This window comes from Dromiciops gliroides, chromosome 1, assembly GCF_019393635.1.
Source record: "Dromiciops gliroides isolate mDroGli1 chromosome 1, mDroGli1.pri, whole genome shotgun sequence".
In the NCBI taxonomy this organism is placed as follows: Eukaryota; Metazoa; Chordata; class Mammalia; order Microbiotheria; family Microbiotheriidae; genus Dromiciops; species Dromiciops gliroides.
Window position 1 is genome coordinate 21,307,852 of NC_057861.1, and position 21,160 is coordinate 21,329,011.

The 21,160-nt window shown below is 40.0% G+C and overlaps 2 protein-coding genes across 4 annotated transcripts in view; both read left to right on the forward strand.

Moving 5' to 3' along the window:
• KSR2 (kinase suppressor of ras 2) overlaps positions 1–21,160 on the forward strand; it is a 651,354-nt gene that overhangs the window by 17,386 nt on the left and 612,808 nt on the right. The gene's annotated exons all lie outside the window — the stretch shown is intronic.
• Positions 12,197–14,129, forward strand: LOC122738806 (E3 ubiquitin-protein ligase ARIH2). The gene has a single exon (XM_043980719.1). It carries the CDS (start codon positions 12,240–12,242, stop codon positions 13,716–13,718), a length of 1,479 nt encoding a protein of 492 aa, XP_043836654.1. The 5' UTR covers positions 12,197–12,239; the 3' UTR covers positions 13,719–14,129.

The window sequence follows — 21,160 nt, forward strand, 5'->3', positions numbered from 1 at the left end:
GTGAAACCTCAGAGTTGCTTTGATGTACATTTCTCTTATTATTCATGATATAAAACATTTTTTCACGTGGTTGTTAGTAGTTTGGAATTCTTTTGAGGGGGCAGCTAGGAGGCTCCATAGTGCATAGAGTGCTGGGCTTGGAGTCAGGAAGACTCATCTTCCTGAGTTCAAATCCAGCCTCAGACACTTCCTAGCTATGTGACCCTGAGCAAGTCCCTTTACCCTGTTTGCCTCAGTTTCCTCATCTTTAAAATGTGCTGGAGAAAGAAATGGCAAACCATTCCAGTATCTTTGCCAAGAAAATCCCAAACCGGGTCACAGAGTCAGACACAGCTAAAATGACTGAACAACAACAACAAATTCTTCTGAGAACTGTTTGTTAATAGTTTCTGATCACTTACCCAGTGGTTATCACTCAATGTCTTATATATTTTTGTTAATTTCCTATATATCTTGTATACCACACCTTTATCATAAATATTCAGTGTAAAATTTCCCCTCCCCCTGCCCTAATTAGCAATTTCCCTCCTTATCCTAGTTGCTTTGATTTTGTTTCTGCACAAGCCTTTCAGTTTCCTGTAATTGAAACTATTCTATCTTTTCTGATAGAACTCCCTGCCTCAGCCATAGGCATGAAAGGTATCTAGTTGGGTTTTTCTCCTTAGTTTTTTATGACATAATTTACTGTGGTATATGGTGTGAGGTATTGGTCTAAATATAACATGCCAAACTGCTCTCTAGTTTTCCCAGAATTCTTGTAAAATAGCAAGTTTTTCTTGTAAGTAATTGCTGTCCTTATTATTAAACATTGGGATGTTAAGTTAAATTGTGTTTCTTCCTTACTTAGTTTCTTTCATGGACCTCCTTGTCTCTTGTTGTTGTTATTACTGTTGTGAGGCAATCAGAGCTAAGTCCCAGAGTCACACAGCTAATAAATGTCAAGTGTCTAAGGCTGGCTTTCAACTCAGGTCCTACTGACTCCAGGGCTGGTGCTCTATCCACTGTGCCACCTAACTGCCCCTCCTTGTCTATTTTTAACCATTTCCAAGTAGTTTGGATAATTATGCTTCACAGTATAATTTAAAATCTGGCAGTGCCATTCCTTCTTTATTCCTTTTTTTTCCCAATCATTTCCTTAAGGTTCTAGACATTTTGTTCCACTAAACAATTTTTAAAAATTTGTTCTTCTCCATAAAATGTCTCTTGGGAATCTTGACCATTATAACACTAAATCTGTATATTAATTATACTAATTTAGGTAGCATTGTCAATTTTTTATTATATTGGTGTGACCCAACTATAAGCAATAAATATTCCTCCAATTATTTGTTGTTCTTTATTTCTTTGAAAAGCATTTTTTTTAAAATGAGGCAATTGGGGTTAAGTGACTTGCCCAGGGTCACACAGCTAGTAAGTGTTAAGTGTCTGAGGCTGGATTTGAACTCAGGTACTCCTGACTCCAGGGCCGGTCCTCTATCCACTGTGCCACCTAGCTGCCCCTGAAAAGCATTTTAAATTACAATTATTGAATGTGCCTTCATAGATTACCTGCAAATATTTGTGGATGTTTTTAGTTATTTTGAATGGAACTTATTTTTCTGTTATTTCCTACTGAATTTCATTATGGCTAAAAAGAAATGCTGTTGATTTTTGTGTCTTCATTTTGCTAAACCTTTTGTCTCACTTTGTTTATTCTCTGGTCTGGTTTTCTTCTTAGTTTTAGCCAATCATTGTGATATCAGCAAATAGAGATAATTTGTCTCCTCTTTGCCTGTTTCTGACTATTTTTCTTACTGCTTACTAGTCTTTCTAGAACTGACAAATAACATTGGGGAAAGATACCCTACTTGCTTTACTTTTGCATTTGATGGGAAACCTTTTATTGTTTCCTGTTTACAAATGATTCTAGCAAATTTAGGCTTTTGAAGCAAGAAATAACTTCTGAACATTTTGAACTTTTCCAGGCTGATCCTGGAATAAATGGGTTCTCCCTCACTGGAAATCTTTAAGCAAAAGGGGAATGTCCTCTTATTATGTATGTTGTAGAGGGGATTCCTGTTCAGATACTCGTTTGTATGTGTGTGAGGCAATTGGGGTTAAGTGACTTGCCCAGGGTCACACAGCTAGTAAGTGTCAAGTGTTTGAGGTCACATTTGAACTCAGGTCCTCCTGACTCCAGGGTTGGTGCTTTATCCACTGCACCACCTAGCTGCTCCTCAGATACTCTTAAAGTAATGTGTCCTTTTATGTGCCTTCTTGCCTCTGAAATTCTGTGATTCTGATAGGGTATCATCATCTCTGTACATTAAAGGATCTGAGAGTCCCAGGGCCAGTAATCTCTACCCTAGTAGGGGTAGAAATGGGACTCACATTGAGGTTATCTAATTCTATATGCAGTGGTCATTCTACCCCACCACACTGTTTCTCCACAGACTAGCCTCTGAATCAGACTTTTTTTTTTTTTTTTTTTTTTTTTTTTTTAGTGAGGCAATTGGGGTTAAGTGACTTGCCCAGGGTCACACAGCTAGTGAGTGTTAAGTGTCTGAGGCCAGATTTGAACTCAGGTCCTCCTGACTCCAGGGCCGGTGCTCTATCCACTGAGCCACCCAGCTGCCCCCTGAATCAGACTTTCTTGCCACTGTTTTCACTCTAGACTGTGTGAGAAGCCAATTCTGACTCTTATCAGGACATGCTATGAGAGGAGTTGTATTAATTATGCAGTAGATTATTCACAGGGCAAGTAGGTGTCGAAGTGGATAGAAATCCAGGCCTGGAGTCAGGAGGACCTGAGTTCAAACCCAGCCTTAGACACTTAAAAGCTGTGTGACCTTAGGCACGTCACTTAACCCTGTTTGCTTCAGTTTCCTCATTTGTAAAATGAACTGGAGAAGGGAATGGCAAACCAGTATCTTTGCCAAGAAAACTCCATTTGGGGTCACAAGGAATTGGATATCAGTAATTGAACAAACAACAATAGATTATATTTTCTCCATCTCCTTCATTTCATTGCCAAAAACTTATGCCCAGTATCTGTTATCCGTGAGGTACTATTCTATGTTCTGAGTATCTAGAGTCAATGGTGTCTGCTGCCCTTAAGGAGGCTACAATCCAATAGGAGGAAGATCACTTTTACCTTTCTCTTAATTCTACTGCCTTTCTTCTTTTAGTGATTTCCCATTTCTCCTCTCTATTGTTAGTACATAGTTGTTTATATGTTGTCTCCCCCATTAAATTGTATCCTCAGGGCTTAGCACAGTGTCCCCCGGCACATAATAAATATTTATGGGCTGGCTGTCATGTAAACAGATCAATTAATACAAGGTGTAACTTAAAAAAATTTTGAGAGAAATGATTTCTGGGTAGTCATTTTATTAATAATGCCAGCATTTTAAATGTGACACTCTCAAATGCCAAAGACGATCATGGTGGTGGACTCAAGGCTTATATGTCCTTTGGAAGAGAAGTGTTCCTGAGGGTGGCAATCAACTCTGACTGGTTAACATTTACTGAGAGGTGAACTTTATAAAGGGAAGTGAGCTCACTTACTCCAATGAAGGGCTAAGAGTGATACTATGTTACTCTTGGACAGAGACTATCCTTATACCCAGGCAACCCATTCTTGGGCAAAATAGGCAAAGAATCTCTATCCCTAATCCAAGTCTGAGTTAGTTGGGTAGAGTAGCAATACCCAGAATGAAGAGAATGTTAATTCTATTTTCCATCAGCCCTGTCCTTGAGAGATTGGAGAAGGAAATAGGACAGGGGGAAAAAAAAGATGGGGTCTTCTCAATTTTAACAATTGGCTATTGATGTGAACATTTCTCTGAAAGGTAATTTGTGGAGGATGAGGTGATTAGCAATTGAGGCCCCAAAGAAAGTTTCATAGACCATGTGATACCTGAGTCGAACCTTGAAAGAAGGCAAGGATTCCGAGGAGAGGAGAAGGGTGTGGATTTCAGGCCTGGGGAAATGACTTGGGCAAATGCTCAGGGACAAGAAATGGACTATTAAGTTTAGGGAACAGTTAGGTGTCTGTCCACTGTGATCAGAGAACCTGCAGGAGAGTCTTGTTGAATAAGCCTGGGAAAATATATTGGAGCCAAATTTTAGAGGGACTTAAACCCAGTTTGTATTTTATCTTCAAGTCAATAGGGAGCCATTGACTATGTTTGAACTGTGGCAGCAGATGGTCAGACCTCTGTTTTAGGGAGATTGTGTTGGTTGTTGGGTGGTGGATAGATTGGCAAAGAGGGAAGTGAAGTCAGGGAAGCCACTTGGGAGGCTATTGTAATAGCCTAGGTCAGAGGAGATGAGGCACCGAACTTTGGAATCTCATGGTGATTATGGGCATCCTGTCTTCTGTTCCCAAGATCATTAGAAAGGGAATTGGCCTTTATTTTCTTTTATAGGATGATTATTAAGAGAAATGATCTGAATGAGGTAATAAAAGGCCTTTGGTCTAAGGGATAAGAAGTGACTTCTGGAAAAGTTCAGAATCTCACCTGAGATCCTATTTTTGGTCTCATTTCTTCCTGAGGACTCTTTCTAATGGCAGACTCCAGTAATCTGCCACGGGTAGGTAGGAGACTGGACCTGGATTCGGGGAGACTTAGGTTTACGTGGAATCTTCTCAGGAGCAAAGGCTTTAAAAAAATTCTCTGCATCCTTAGTGCCTAGCCCATAACAAACACTTACTGCTTTCTGATTGGTTGATTCAGATACCCATCACAGATACTAGCTGTGCAACCATAAGCATTCAGTGTGCTCATCTGGAAAATGGGCATAATAATATTTGTGGTACCTAGCTCGCAGGGTTATAAGGAACCTTAAAGGAGATAATGGATATGTACTGCCTTGCAGTTTCAATTGTTGTGGGTCTCCCTGTCTGAAGTCCATCCTTCACTCAGCAGCCAATGCCATCTTCCCAAAATGTAGGTCCGACCCTATCATTGCTCTCCTTCTTAAACTCTAGTGGTCCCCTATTACCTTCAGGATCAAATAGAAACTCTTCTGGAGGAGACTTTTAAAGCCATCTAGTCCACTCCTCTCATATTACAGATAAGGAAACTGGGGCTTATTGAGTTTAAGTAACTTGCCCAAGGGTACACTGGTAGTAAATGACAGAGGCAAGATCCGAACCCAGGCCCCCGGAGTCCAAAACCAATGTTCTTTCTCATGTACCATACCACTTGCATCAGTCTACTCCTTTTTTTCTAATTCAGGTGCTTGGTGATGCTACAATGTATTCCAAGTATTTAATGCCCAATCCAGGCTTCCCATGGTTATTTTTGGGACTTTGGTTCCCATTTCAAGAAGATCCCTAATTTGTGCATGTCATACCTCAAAGTGGTTTGGATTTAATCTTACCTATAGAGTAGGGATCCACAGACCTGAAGGGGTACATGGATTGTTGTTGCTGTTGTTTGTCCTTCATTCTTGAAGAGGACCACGACAGATATCACAACTTGCATTGAATTGGATTTAAGAGAGAGAGGGCTGTGCAAGGTCACCAACATCACTCTCTCCTCCAGAGCCATTTGAATCCAGTGGCAAGATATACATCAGGATAGCTGGACATGGCCCTGGATATTTAAGGCAATTGGGGTTAAGTGACTTGCCTAGGGTGACATAGCTAGTAAGTGTCTGAGGTAAGATTTGAACTCAGGTCCTCCCATCATTCAGGGTTAGTGCTCTATCCACCTAGATTTCAGGAAGACCCATTACCTAGGATGGGGGAAAAATCTATCTTTATCACCACTTACTTTTAACTGAAATTTGGCTTTTTCTTCAAATATTTAAAACATGATTCTGAGAAGGGGTCCATAGGTTTCACCAGACTGATCACCAAAGGGATCCATGACACCAGAGAAGTTAAGAACCTCTGTTATGATGAAAACATCATTTTCAAACTTCAATGTGACTTGGTTTCTCTAGAAGTCTTTCTTTGCTTGGGGGCACCCACTTTTTAAAGCATCTCCTTTTTCTGGCAGGATAGAGCTGAAGATGAATTTCTACGTTCTTTCTCCTACTGTCTGTACATCAGAATTTCGGAATGATCACATGTGTCTGATAATTCACAGAGCCCTTTTTGAGGGGTCTATCCCTGCTTGATGCTACTGTATTTATAATTTAAAAAATATTTTAGTCTTATGCTCTATATCTACTCCTTAAATCAGGACACTTTTCTAGGATTCAAAAACTATAACCTAACAATACATCTTGAACAATTCAGCCCTCAACTTCTTAAGAGATTGCTTTGTGTTTAAAATATTCAGCAAAACCTACAACGCTGACTCAAGCACTAAATATGCAAAGTTATACCACAATGGTATAATAAAGTGGAGATTAGTATGTCGCAGATAAAACCAAAAGCAAATTATTCAAATTAGCATCAATGGAACAAAGATAAGGAACATAAGGTTTTGAAAAAAACAAACTTAAAAGCTTTTCCCATGTACTAACAGTAAACAATTGATTGCAAATAAATGAATAAACAAATAAATGAACATTAAATAAAGTAAATAATTGATCAAATACACCATAAATCAATATCACTTGCTTACATTCAATTATAAATTAAATATATATTATAATTTGTATATTTATACAATTTAATATAATTATATATTATATCTGTACATATTATAAATTATATTATAATATTATTATGCATTAATTAACATCATCAAAATTTTTGTATTAATATCATTTTTATGATAGTGAGACATATTGATTATGGGAGGGAAGGGTTTGTACTTATAACATTCTTTCTGATTTATTGAGTCATTTCAGTTGTGTTTGACTCTCTGTGATCCCATTTGGAGTTTTCTTGGCAAAGAGACTGAAGTGGTTTACCATTTTCTTCTCCAAATAATTTTACAGATAAGGAAACTGAAGCCAGTAGGGTTGTGACTTGTCCATGGTCACACAGCACAACCTAGCTGCCCACTAGGAGACTCATGACACCCTAAAAACAAAATTGAAAATCAAACTAAAAAAATAGTAGAATTATCCAGTAATAAAAAGTGTATAAAGTTACAGAGGATAAAAAAGAAAATGCCAAAGAAAAATACGTGCATCTTAAAAATGCAAAAAAAAAAAATAAAGGTTCACTCAAAAGAACATAGTTCTAGGAAACTGGACAAAGAATCTTGAATTACAGAAAGCAAATAAAAATAATGGAGTTTTCAGGATGGTTGGGAAAGTATGTGCCTTCCCATTTTTTTTTCCCTTGGGAAAATGTAGAAATCCTAATGGCAGGAAAAAATCAATCTCTCTCTCTCTCTCTCTCTCTCTCTCTCTCTCTCTCTCTCTCTCTCCCTCTCCACACACATACACACAATATACACACATATATTACAAAAATAACCTTTCAAAAACATTAATTCCCAAGGATGAGTTTCCATAAAGAGAGAAGGGGATGATAGTACTCATGGATAATAATGTTGGTATTGGTAAACATTTATTAAGTGCCTACTATGTGCCAAGCACTGGGTTAAGTGCTGGGGAGACAAAGAAAGGCAAGAACAGGTCCTGACCTCAAGGAGATTCACATTCCATTGATAATATTGAGTACATCAAAAATAACACAATTTATAGCACCTTTTGATTTGCAAAGCACTTCATAAACTATCTCATTTTTATCCTGGGAGGTAGGTGCTATTATTATCCCCTTTTCACACATGGGGAAATTGAGGCAAACAGAGGCAAAGTGACTTGCTCAGGGTCGTAAAGCTAGTTAAGTGTTTGAGGTTGGATTTAAACTCACATCTTCCTGCCTCTAGTCCAGAGCACTCTACCCACTGCACCAGCACTCTACCTCTTTCTAGGTGACCTTAATGGTTTTCCTTCTTAGTCTAGGAATGATTTTTCTTTATCTGTACTCTCTGTCTTGTGGGTATCCCTGGGATCTCCTTCCCCACCTCAACCACCAGTTCAAAATGATAAGGAATATTGTCTCTTTCCCTTTAAAAGAACAAGAAAACGTCTCTTTTCCCTTTCTCACCGTAGCTCCAGCTGGAATAAGAAAAATGTTCATCTCCTCAGGGGCAAAAGAACCTTGCGCCCTCCAATACTCTCTCCCCTTCCCACTCTGCACCAGAGGATTCAGCATTGGCAGCTGCCAAATTTCATTTCTATCAAGAGGAAATGTTTGTCCTTTGTTCTCAAAGAGGACCACGACAGATGTCATGACTTGCAATGAATTGGATTTAAGGGAGGGAGGGTCGTACAAAGTCACCAGCCACACTCTCTTCTCCAGAGATATACATCAGGATGACTGGAGATAGCAGCCAGCAAGAGGGAATAAATATATAATTAATAAACAAATACAATAAACAAGCAGGGAACAAGTTTTTGGAGTAAAAGTCAACCACTTACAAGTATGAGTGGGGAGAGTGTGTAGTGATGGAATGTTTCTTTCTTTTCCTGGAGGGAAGGAGACTGGCAGAAATCAACTTGAAGTTTATTAGGGGTAAGAGTTTTGAGCAAGACAAGGTAGATGGGTGGTGGTAATAGTGGTGATATGGAAAACAGTTCCTATTGGCTCTGCCTCAGTTTCCCCCAGCACTCCCATGGAGGAGAGAGAGTCTCTTTTCAGCTCACAACCACTCTAGTGCAAGGGACAGGGAAGCAAGGCACCCATAGGGATTGGGTTCATCAGACCATACCTCAGACTTCCCACCTTCCCTTTGCAGACTGTCAAAAGATATTCTTTTCTTTTTTCTTGCTGGAATTCTTAACTCCAAGTTCAAGCATGACTATTTTTCTGCTTCCTGAGGAAAAGTCTTTTCAGTTGCCATAGGTACTTGTGGTTTCTCAGCCCCTCTGGCAGTGGTCACTGATGGGCAAGCAAGGAGGTGAAGCATTACATTTATTTTTAATTTTTTTTTTTTTGGTGAGGCAATTGGGGTTAAGTGACTTGCCCAAGGTCACACAGCTAGTAAGTGTTAAGTGTCTGAGGCCGGATTTGAACTCAGGTCCTCCTGAATTCAAGGCTGGTGTGCTATCCACTACACCACATAGCTGCCCCAAAGCATTACATTTATAAAAGAACATTATGGTCTGGTAAAAACTTCTGGATTTGGAGGCAGAGGGTGTAAGTTTCTAGCCTGGCTATGCTAATTACCATCACCTGCGTAACCTTGGTTTTCATTTTTTTTAACCCTTCTATATCCCAGTTTCCTTACCTGTAAAATGTGAGTGTTGGACTAGATGAGGGGGTTTTTAACCTTGGGTCTATGAACTTGGTTTTTAAAAAACTGATAATTGTATTTCAGTACAATTGGTTTCCTTTGCAAATCTATGTGTTTTATTCTAGTCATTGAAAAAGTTGATTGTGAGAATGGGGGCCATAGATTTGACCAAACTGCCAAAGGGGTCCAGGGCACAAAAAAGGTTTAGGAATCTCTGGACTAAACAATCTCTAAGTTTCCTTTCAGGTCTAGATTTATTTCTATGCTCACATGAATAGATGAAGATGGAAAATAATTCTTTTTCAAAGGAATTTTCTAAGCTTCATGGGGGGAGGGGAAATTTTGTGAAGATTAGTAATGGTTTTACATTTATGAACAATTTTCCAGTGTCTTACTAATGAGGAATAGGTTTGGATAACGCATATCTATATTTAACACTAATAACAATAATAGAGAAAAGCAGTGGAAAATAAAATCTGTTTAAAGAAAGATTATCAAGAGATCCAATTAAAACTTCCTCAAAGAATTGTAAAATGAAAATGGAAGGACAACAGACTAAAGAAGAATGGAAAAGATCTGTGAAAACTTTTATAACATGTTTTCTTTCAAACCATTAAAAACAATAGAAAAACCACACTTGGACTCTAACATTGGTAGTCCCAAATATGTTTATAGGAGACACAGAGATGGCAGAAAGGAAAGCAAACTTGGAAAAAGCAAATTTATCTAAAGGAGAAATTGCTAAAGTTGAAATGATTGTGAAGGTATTAAGGAATGAATTCACAAGGGCATCCCAAGGAGAAGGTACCAAAGTTGTGAAAAACAGATGTCAGACCTTATTAATACCCCCCAAATATGGCCATGAAAACATGACCTACTCACCTATGTGATTGCTTGCTTATTTATTTAAAAAACCCGTTGAAAATCAACTATACACTCATTGAAGACATCATTAATGAGGGTCTGAGGGAAGAGGCAGGCTTTCACAATTGACAGTCTGTTGTGGAACATATGCTTACCCTTTCACATGATGCAAATAGGGTGAGAATACAAGAACCCACTGTGCTTATTGTTTGTTGATTATGAAAAAGCATCTGACTGGATAGTGCAAAGGGCCATCTTGAAGGCTGTCTTTTAGCAAGGCATCTCCTATCCAAACATCAAAATCATTAAAGATTTCTGAAAGGATGTAACTCCCATATTAACTCTGTTCAGTGACTTACTGATCATGAATATCAGGCAAGACATAAAACAGGAAGAGTCGCTCACCCAATGAATCCACCACTAGGGATGGAGGAGATCCAGCCCATAATCCAAGTTGAAAAAATAATTCCCTGTGGAATGTGAGGTCCTCCAGATGCTAACACTCTTCACACTGAAGCCTTGTAGAAGCCTTGCATAATTAGAAAATTGGCTAATTTCCCTCCCCAAACATTTCCCGAAGCTTCTCCCAAGGACCAAACGAATGGACTTCAAATCTTCCTGTTTGAGATTTTAAATTTTATGCCAGTTTTGTTCAGTCTTGAAGAGATTCAGGCAGAAAAAAGGGGAAAGAGGAGAAATAAAATATTCATAAAACTGTAGAGCAGATAAAGAGATGGCTGAGTGCGTTGCATAAGAATGATGGATTTGGAGGCTGCATACAGCCAGCTTTGAAGGTCACCTCTGATATTTACTAGGTTTCTGACCTTGGTTAAGTCACACAATCACGCTATGCCTCAGTTTCCCTCATCCTTAAAATAACACCCTGGGATATTGTGAGTAAGTTTTAAGTACTTTGCAAACCTTAAAGCGTGATGTAAATATTGCTATTATAATCCATTTCCCAATAATTAAAGTTTGACTGTATCAGGATGGAATAAATCTTTAAGTAGTTGAAATGAGAGGAACAAGACACAGAGGTTTTGGACATCCCCACCCATCCTGCATGAGTTTGGTGTGGTATGAAGAGGTTGGAGCAAGGAGGACCAGCATTCAAATTCCATCTTTGACATTTAGGAGCTGTGTAACTGTGGGTAAGTCACTTAACTGCCCTTCCTGCCCCAGTTTCCTCATCTGTAAAAAAGTGATAATGAAAACACATACCTTACAGACTTGTTATTAGTAATAAAATGGGATACACTCTGTGTGTGTGTGTGTGTGTGTGTGTGTGTGTGTGTGTGTGTAAGGTTTGGTGTTGGTAGCAAGGGGATACCCCACAAATAAGGGGAGTGGTGGAGTTCTTGTCAGGGATACATATTAGTTGGCAAGTTGCTGTCTATAGGGTTGTTTTTTAATTATAGCAGGTTTTTAAAGGGGGTAGATGCTCTATGTGTAGCATGATTACTGGTCCTGCTCAGGTTGTTTCAATTTTGATTCAAAGGCCTATCTCTTTTAGATGTAAGTATGTATGTATGTATGTATGTATGTGCTTGTAATTCTCAGCTTATAGACTTTCCTGTTTGTAGAAACTATTACTTGCTTAGGAGTATGATATTATGATATGAGATAAGGCAGTAGTAGTAGGAGGCAGGAGGAAGGATGGGAAAGGTCTCTTGCAGAAAGTGGGATTTGATCTGAGTGTTGAGGGAAACCAGGAGGCTGAGGTAACAAGGGAGATCATTCTTCTGATATTCTTTTTCATAAAGGGGGAAGAGTAATTTCATGAGGTATAACAGTTGAGGAACAAATTATTCATAAAGAAACAGCTGGGCCGGAGGAAGGAGCCTGAGGGAGCCGCGTCGGTCCTGTCCCCTGTACCGCCGGTCCCTTCCCTCTTGTCCCCGGTCCCGCCCCGGCCAGGCCTGGCCCGGCCCGGGGCACATCGACCGCGGGGACCCGGACGCCCGGATGGAAATCATATGGTATAGAGTGTTTGGGTGACATCTACTTGGCAGATCTTCAAGAAACTCTGTACTTGGTTTTTATTTTATTTACCATGATGCTCAACTGTGATGAATATTAAAGACAGAAGTACCTAATGCATTTGAGACAGAAGTAAAGTTGGGGGGGGAGGGGGGGAAACAGCAACTGCTTTCCTGATCTGCAACTTGGCAGGACACTAAAATGTCTGTGGACATGAATAGCCAGGGATCTGACAGCAATGAAGAGGACTATGACCCAAATTGTGAGGAGGAAGACGAGGAAGAGGATGAGGACCCTGGGGATATAGAGGATTATTATGAGGGGGTAGCAAATGATGTCGAACAACAGGGAGCAGATGCCTTTGATCCAGAAGAATACCAGTTTACCTGCCTAACTTACAAGGAGTCAGAGGGCACCCTGAACGAGCACATGGCCAATTTGGCCACTATGTTAAAGGTGTCTCATTCAGTGGCTAAACTTGTATTAGTTAATTTCCACTGGCAAATCTCAGAGATACTGGAAAGACACAAGTCCAATTCTGCTCAGCTGTTAGTTGAGGCCCGAGTTCAGCCCAGTCCATCGAAACATGTAATGGTACATTCCTCCCATCACTGTGCAGTGTGCATGCAGTTTGTTCGAAAGGAAAATTTACTCTCTTTGGCTTGTCAGCACCAGTTTTGCCGAAGCTGTTGGGAGCAGCATTGTACAGTGCTGGTGAAAGACGGTGTAGGAGTTGGGGTCTCCTGTATGGCTCAGGACTGCCTTCTCAGAACACCAGAGGATTTTGTGTTTCCTTTGCTGCCTAGTGAGGAGTTGAAAGACAAATACAGGCGCTACCTCTTCAGGGACTACGTGGAGAGCCATTATCAGCTCCAGCTATGTCCTGGTGCAGACTGCCCCATGGTTATCCAGGTACAGGAGCCTCGAGCTCGACGAGTGCAGTGCAATCGATGCAACGAGGTGTTCTGTTTCAAGTGTCGTCAGATGTATCATGCCCCTACAGACTGCGCCACAATCCGGAAATGGCTCACAAAGTGTGCAGACGACTCAGAAACGGCAAACTACATTAGTGCTCACACTAAAGATTGTCCCAAGTGCAATATCTGTATTGAGAAGAATGGAGGCTGCAATCACATGCAATGTTCTAAGTGTAAACATGATTTCTGCTGGATGTGTCTAGGAGACTGGAAGACCCATGGCAGCGAGTACTACGAGTGCAGTCGGTACAAAGAAAATCCTGATATTGTAAACCAGAGTCAGCAGGCCCAGGCGAGGGAGGCCCTTAAGAAGTACTTGTTCTACTTTGAGAGGTGGGAAAATCATAATAAGAGCTTACAGCTAGAGGCACAGACATATCAACGAATTCATGAGAAGATCCAGGAAAGAGTAATGAACAATCTGGGGACTTGGATCGACTGGCAATACCTGCAGAATGCTGCTAAGCTCCTAGCCAAGTGTCGATATACGCTGCAATACACGTATCCATATGCATACTACATGGAGTCTGGACCGAGGAAGAAGCTGTTTGAGTATCAGCAGGCCCAGCTCGAGGCAGAAATTGAGAACCTGTCATGGAAGGTGGAGCGAGCAGATAGCTATGACAGAGGGGACTTGGAGAATCAGATGCACATAGCTGAGCAGCGGAGGAGAACGCTGCTGAAGGATTTTCATGACACATAAGTCAGGTCACAGGAGGATACGGGGTGAGAGGGAAGAGAGCATTGAGAAAACAAGGCATCCAGCAGCATCATTGCATGGAACGGGCACTGCCACTGGAGAGCACAGACCAAGAACAACGCCCCAGCCCCTCACAGCTCTCCCATTTTAGTCACTTTCAGCTTTCTTCTCATCTTTCCGCTTTTGTTTGTGCCAGGGTAGAGGCCATATTGAATTGGCATCCTTATGGGACTTTGTAAATTTCCCCTGGATTGTTGTTGGGAGGGAGGGAAAGTTTTTCTGAATGGCTGTTAATAGTATTAGATCATTACAACTTCTGTAATTTTTAAAGGTTGTAAAATTATACAAAACAAAACAAACAAAAAAACCCTAGAATAACACAGAACCCTTTTAAAAAAATAATAAATTGGCATTGGAGTGTTAAAAAAAAAAAAAAAAAAAAAAAAAAAAAAAAAAAACAAAACAAAAAAAAACAAAAAAAAAAAAAAAAAAAGAAACAGCTGCCTGTGCTTCTACCAAGATGGAAAACAAATTCCTCTTTCCTGGTTTCCTTCTCCCAAAAGACTCCAAAAAAAAAATCCCAGGTTAAAATCCCAAGTTAAAAAATGTCACCAAACCAATGAACTCTGGAATAGCATCTGCTTGAATCTTCCATCTTCACAGCAGCATTTCCAATACAGGTGCTACATTCCTCCCTGGGGTCAGAACTTTTTCAGTCCCTTGCAAACACTAGTCAGGTATACTTGATATCAGGAATTATACAGCACAAAAACCAAAAGAAACAGCAGCATTTTAAAGTAACAAAGGTGATTATCCAAATATCTCAGGTAATCATTCTATGATACCATGGAAAACAAATGCTCATTAATAATACATACAATAGAGGTACACAATAAAAAGTATTATTGGGGGGCAGCTAGGTGGCGAAGTGGATAGAGCACTGGCCCTGGAGTCAGGAGGACCTGAGTTCAAATCCGGCCTCAGACACTTAACACTAGCTGTGTGACCCTGGGCAAGTCACTTAACCCCAATTGCCTCACTAAAAAAAAAAAAAAGTATTATTGGAAGGGGTGCTTCACCGACTAGCTGTCTAGATCGCGTGCAGGTTGGAATATATGCGTATTGTCAGAATGCATATCCATAGTACATGTACAAATAATCATAAATAACATATATCAAGGAGAGAGCTAGCTATAAGAAATGACAAGTAGGATGATTTCAGAAAGGCCTGGAAAGACTTGTATGAACTGATGTATAGTGAAATGAGCAGAACCAGGAGAATATTGTTCAAAGTGACAGCAACATTGTTTAATAAAGAGCGGTGATGCGGCAGCTAGGTGGCGCAGTGGATAAAACACCGGCCCTGGATTCAGGAGGACCCGAGTTCAAAGCCGGCCTGAGACACTTGACACTTACTAGCTGTGTGACCCTGGGCAAGTCACTTAACCCTCATTGCCCCGCAAAAAAAAATAAAATAAAATAAAGAGCTGTGAGGGTCTTAACTATTCTCAGCAATACAGTGATTCAAGATGATCCCAAAGGACTAATGATGAAGCATAATATCCTCCTCCAAAGAAAGAATTTATATTGATTGAACACAGACTGAAGCTTGCTCTTTTTCACTTTCTTTCATTTTTTCTTTTATTTAGGTTTTCTTATACAAAATGACTAATATGGTAATGTTTTACAATTATATAAAACATGTATAAACTATATCTGATTGCTTACTGCCTCAGGGAGGGTGGAGAGCAGTGAGGAGGGATAAAATTTGGAATTCAAAGCTTTAAATAAAGTGTTTATTATTTTAAAGAAAGAAAGCTAGCTATGATATCAATAAGCCTATAAAGAACAAACCATATAATTATTAGTGTGTATGTGAATAATGAATTAAACAGTGTGTTTCTAACAGACAGATGTTGCTATTAACATATGTAAAACAAAAGCTAGCTATTATTATCATCATTATTATACAGTAACTATGACACAACTAATGAAGCAAATAAAAACAATGGCAAAATAACAAAAGCATAACTTGAACTTGTACTAATTAGCACATGCATCAGAAAATATATGCAATTATACACAAAGTGCCTTTACATGGGTAATCTCTAGAATTGTTGGCTGTAACTCTTTTTACATTTCACCTTTGACATCTGGTTAGTTTGGAAATAGGTTGAATGAGTCCAGCTATTTTGTGAACTATGGTTCTTTCCCATCCTCTGGCCAAGCTGGTTGATGATTTTTCATCCACCACCATCATCATTGCTATAGTTCTGCTTTCCTAAATTTGAACTTTTAGGATCTGTCAGGCTGCCTAATAGTATTTCTGTGCTCTGGAGGTTGTCTTTGTACCCTGAGTCTCTATAGTTGGAATTCTAGACAAGGAGGTTGCCTTTAGGTTCAGTCTTCTCCCCCTATCTGAAATGGGACTCTCTTCAGTTTGAGGCCAGGTTGTTGGGTAAGAACACACAATGTCTCCTTCATTGGAAGCATCATTTTTGAGACCTAACAGGTTTGGACAAGATTTATACAACTAATGGTCAGTTTCCTTTGCTTCTAGTTTGTGGAAGTATTGATCATTTATTTCTACCTGTTCATGAGGAAATGCAGCTAATCCTCCTGTGGGCAGTAAGTGGTTGTGGTGAATTCTTTCCTTTATAAGAGTTATTCCACTCTCTGAAAATATTTTATAAATAATGAAAGATGCCTAATTTCTCAAAACTTCTATAGGTTAGTTTTTCATCACCCTGCTCATTTTGCGTATCCCCAAACTTTCTCTATAGAACTCTGTTACCTTGTTGAAGGTCTTGACTTTAACAAAGCTCTATTGAGATGTTCTCATCTGAGAGCTGTACTAATTGTGAATATCTAAATATCAAAATATTTAAAATAAAAATATTATATACTTTAAATACTTGCATAATCTTTATCCTCTGAGTCTCTAAAACAAATCAATAGGTAGTGATAGCTCTCACCTAAACATAAGCAAGTGCTGGGTAAAGTCAGTAGCATAATTTCTGCTAGAGTTGTATGAATATACTAGAAATGACACATGTCGACTCCACTGACATTTCTGTTGTGGTCTCAGAGTTTCTAATGTGCCCAGCAGCATGTGGTTAAAATGAGGCTCCTTGTGATGGTAGGCTATAATTGTAGACTTTTCGTTACCTTGCCAAATCTAGCATTTTCTTGGTTAACTTGTTCTTAAAGTCTTTGCCTTGGTTAGAGTGGATTCTGGAAAGCAATATATACACTAAGAAATATTCCCTGTCTTTCCCCCTCCCCCATACATGAATAACTGTGGACTAGCTTTTTGGTTTCTGGTTGGGTATACTCAAGCATACCTGGTGAAATGATCAATTACTACTATGATATAATTTCTGTTCTTACCATCTCCTTCCATATGCAAAAGTTAGGTTTTAAAAGGCTAACCAGGGGTTAACCAGAAATAGATATAAATATGTAATTAGATAGAGATCCAATATCTGCCTAAATGTTTGGAATTTTCCTAACTGGGGGCTCAGAGCAATTGCAATTGAACTAAAAAGTTCTTGTCTAAAATTCCCTAAAGCTGAAGAGGAGGGAAAAATGTTACCTTAGGGGCCATTATCTTGTTTCTTTGCTTAAATGAGCTAATTAGTGTAATAGAGATATACACAAAGATAAAAAAGTCAATGCAAGTTCTAAGGTTTTCCTTGTACTTAGAGTTTCCAGACATGCATTGTGAGTCAGCAGTGCTTTTCTTTGTACACACTAGTCACAAATTTTACACTTCTCAATTACATCTGCTGCCATTTGGGCCAGTAAAATCTGTTACTTAGTAGCTTCAGGATTCTGTCTTGATCTATATGTCTATAGTCATCCGGTTGTGCTCTTGTGGACATAGAATAATATGATCTACTTGCTGGTACGATATATGGGAGTCTAGTACAGTATTTCATTGCATAGGTCTAACTTCCATTGTTTCAACAGTAAGGTGCTTTCATACAACTGGAATTTGGAGTCCTCTACATCTTCCTTTCTTCTTAACTTCTATTACTTTTCCATCTATTCTTAGTCAGCTGTTCTTACTAGTGGTCATTTAAAGACAATGAAGTTTGGGGGGCAGCTAGGTGGTACAGTGGATAGAGCACTGGCCCTGGAGTCAGGAGTACCTGGGTTCAAATCCAGCCTCAGACACTTAACACTTACTAGCTGTGTGACCCTGGGCAAGTCACTTAACCCCAATTGCCTCACTAAAAAAAAAATAATAAAGACAATGAAGTTTGAATAAAATGAGGTTCAAATATACTGCTGGCATGTTATCTGGTGGAAATCCCATCTGTAGTATACTTTGCAATCCTTAAAGAACTGAATAAATGTTAGCTAGTTTTTATTTCTGGACCAGACCCGTGATAGGGAATTTCTGATGAGGAAACTTCTAACAGTGCAGATCAATACCTGTTCTGCAACTCGTAGTCTTTGAGAGTGGCCTGGGGGGCACTGGGAGGTCAGCTGATTTGCCCAGGGTTCCATAGTCGTTTGTCAGAGGTAGGACTTGAATCCTTGAAGAGGCATGCTAGGCTATAGGCCACTTTGTCTTGGTAGAAGTCAACAAGCATTTGCTGAGTACCTTCTGTATACCTATCATTCTATTAAGTACTGTGGAGTCAATGAATAGAAGACAAGGTCTGTAGCCTCAAGGAGCTTTTGATATTGCTGAAGAGGAAAGATATGTGGAGGAAGAGCAAGTAAAGAAATTGTATTATGCCCTGACTAGGTCAAGGATCATATGTAGTATTCATCCAATATTAAGATTGCTGTGGGGGCAGCTAGGTGGCACAGTGGATAAAGCACTGGCCCTGGATTCAGGAGGACCTGAGTTTAAATCCGGCCTCAGACACTTGACACTTACTAGCTGTGTGACCCTGAGCAAGTCACTTAACCCCCATTGCCCCACAAAAACAAAAACCAAACAAACCAAGATTGCTGGAAAAACAATATCGTGGAACTAGAGTGGAAAGGGAGCTCAGAGGCCATCTCATCCAAATCCCTCATTTTACATGTAAGGAAACTGAGACCCAGAGAGATTAAAACATGTGCTGAAATTTGTATAAGTTGTAAGATCAGCGATCTTGAGCAGGAAGGGACCATGTGGTCCAATCTCTCATTTTATAGAGGGTTGCAGAGGGGTTCATATGACAATACGTTTAGAGCTGAAAGACACCTTAGAGACTACTGAGTTACTGAGTCCAATTTTGTTATTTTACTAATGAGGAAACTGAGGCCCAGAGAGGTCACAGGATTAAAAGACCTTAGAGGCCATTGAGTTCATTGTTGTTGAGTTGGTTCAGTCCTGTATGACTCATCTTGACCCCATTTAGAGTTTTCTTGACAAAGGTACTGGAGTGGCTTGCTATTTCCTTCTCCAGCTCATTTTAGAGATGAGGAAACAGAGGCAAACAGGGTGAAGCTACTTGCCTAGAGTCACACAGCCAGTAATCGTCTGGGGCTGGATTTGAACTCATGAAGATGAGTCTTCCTAACTTTAAGGCTGGTGCTCTATCCATCATGGCGCCACCTAGCTGCCCCATTGAATTCAACATAATTATTTTACAAATGAAGAAAGTCAAACTTAGAGGTGAAGTCACTTGTTTATGGTCACAAAACTATTAAATGTTGGGGAATCCTTGACTTCAGGTCCTTTACTTTATCAGCTATACTACACTAGAAATGTTTAGCATGGAGAAAAGCTGGGGACTAGGGCAGATGTGATGTGTCTTAAGTATATTTGAAAAGTTGCTTCACATAGGAGGAATTGGCCTCTTTCTGCTTGGCCCCCAAGGGCTTAAGTAATCAGTTAGTCAATAAACATTTATTAAGCACCTACTATGTACTGGGCACTGTACTAAGTACCTGCTATGTACCAGGCACTATATACTAAGCAGGTAGAAGAGGCAAAGAGACTTGAGGTCAGGAAAAACATCTTCATGGAGAGCTGCTCCAAAGTAGAATGAGCTATCTTGGCAGGTAGTAAGTTTCCCTGCCTTGTAGGTCTTCAAGCTGCATTGGGAGGTAGTGAGCTTCCTCTCATTATAGGTCTTCAAGTCGCCTTACCAAGTAGGGAGTTTCCCATCCTTGTAGGTCTTGAAGTTGATTTGGGAGGCAGAGAGCTCCTTCTCTTTATAGGTTCAGAAACTGAATGACCTCCTGTAGGAAATGCTATATAAGGAATTCTTTTTTTGTGGTGCAGTGAGGGTTAAGTGACTTGCCTAGGGTCACACAGCTAGTAAGTGTCAAGTGTCTGAGGCCAGATTTGAACTCAGGTCCTCCTGAATTCAGGGCTGATGCTTCATCCACTGTGCCACGTAGCTGCCCCAAGGAATTCTTTTTAAAGGTTGAGTTGGCTTCTGAGGACCCTTGAACTTGGATAGTTGGGTGGCACAGTACAAAGAAGATGGTACTGGTTTTGCAGTCAGAGAGCTCATCTCTACCATTTATTACTCATGTAACCTGGAGCAAATTACCTATTCCTCCACCCTCAGTTTCGTCCTCTGTAAAATGAGTGGACTGAACCAGCAGGTGCCTTCCAGTTCTAAATCTCTGATCATTTGATGCACCTCTCTGCACCTCATTTTCCTTTTCTGTAAAATGAGGCAGTTGGACTAGGTACCTTTGAAGATTCCTACCAGTTCAAAGATTCTATGAAACATGTGTAGCCCTGCAGTAACAAAGGAGTGGGACCCACGGAAACAGCAGGAAGCTAAAGGGGATCTCAAGTAACGGAAAACAAAACCTGAGGTCCTAAGATGGAATTGGATTTGAAATTCCATGTTTACAGTGGCTTATGATTAACAGTCAGTGCAGAAAATGTCTCTGTGGAGTTATGAAAAATTCATTAGGAGTGTGTTCTGTACAGGTCTGCAAAGGCTGCTACAGGTCAATGTTTGATCAGATTAACAATAATGAGACCAGTCTTAAATGAACACAAATTAAGGAGAGATTTTTTCATCCCTTTCTATTTGCCCATACCCTTGTAATCATATTTTCCCCAACATCAGATCACCCCTGACTCTACCGAGTTACTTGTCCCTGCCCTTGGTAAACACGACCTCTTCTCTTCCTTTAGGATTGGGTATTAAAACCCCCAAGAAGGAAGTAGATGAACCAAGCATTTAGGGATTAGTTAACCTGTGAGCCAGGGTCAGGGCTAGGGGAGGAGATCTCTCTGCGGGGGGGGGGGGGCAGTCAGGTATTCAATTCTTCTTGACCCTTTCTTCTCTGCCTTTCTACCATACCCTTTTCCAAACTGTGGGGGCTTCAATCTGAACTTGTCCTCAGATGTTCCTGACCTTTATTTGCTTACCCCCAGGCTTTGATGCCATTGTTTCTGACCCTACCCTTTCGTTCCAACCTTAGTTTAACTGTGATTGAAAAATGTGGTCTTTAAGAGAATCACTGCTGCC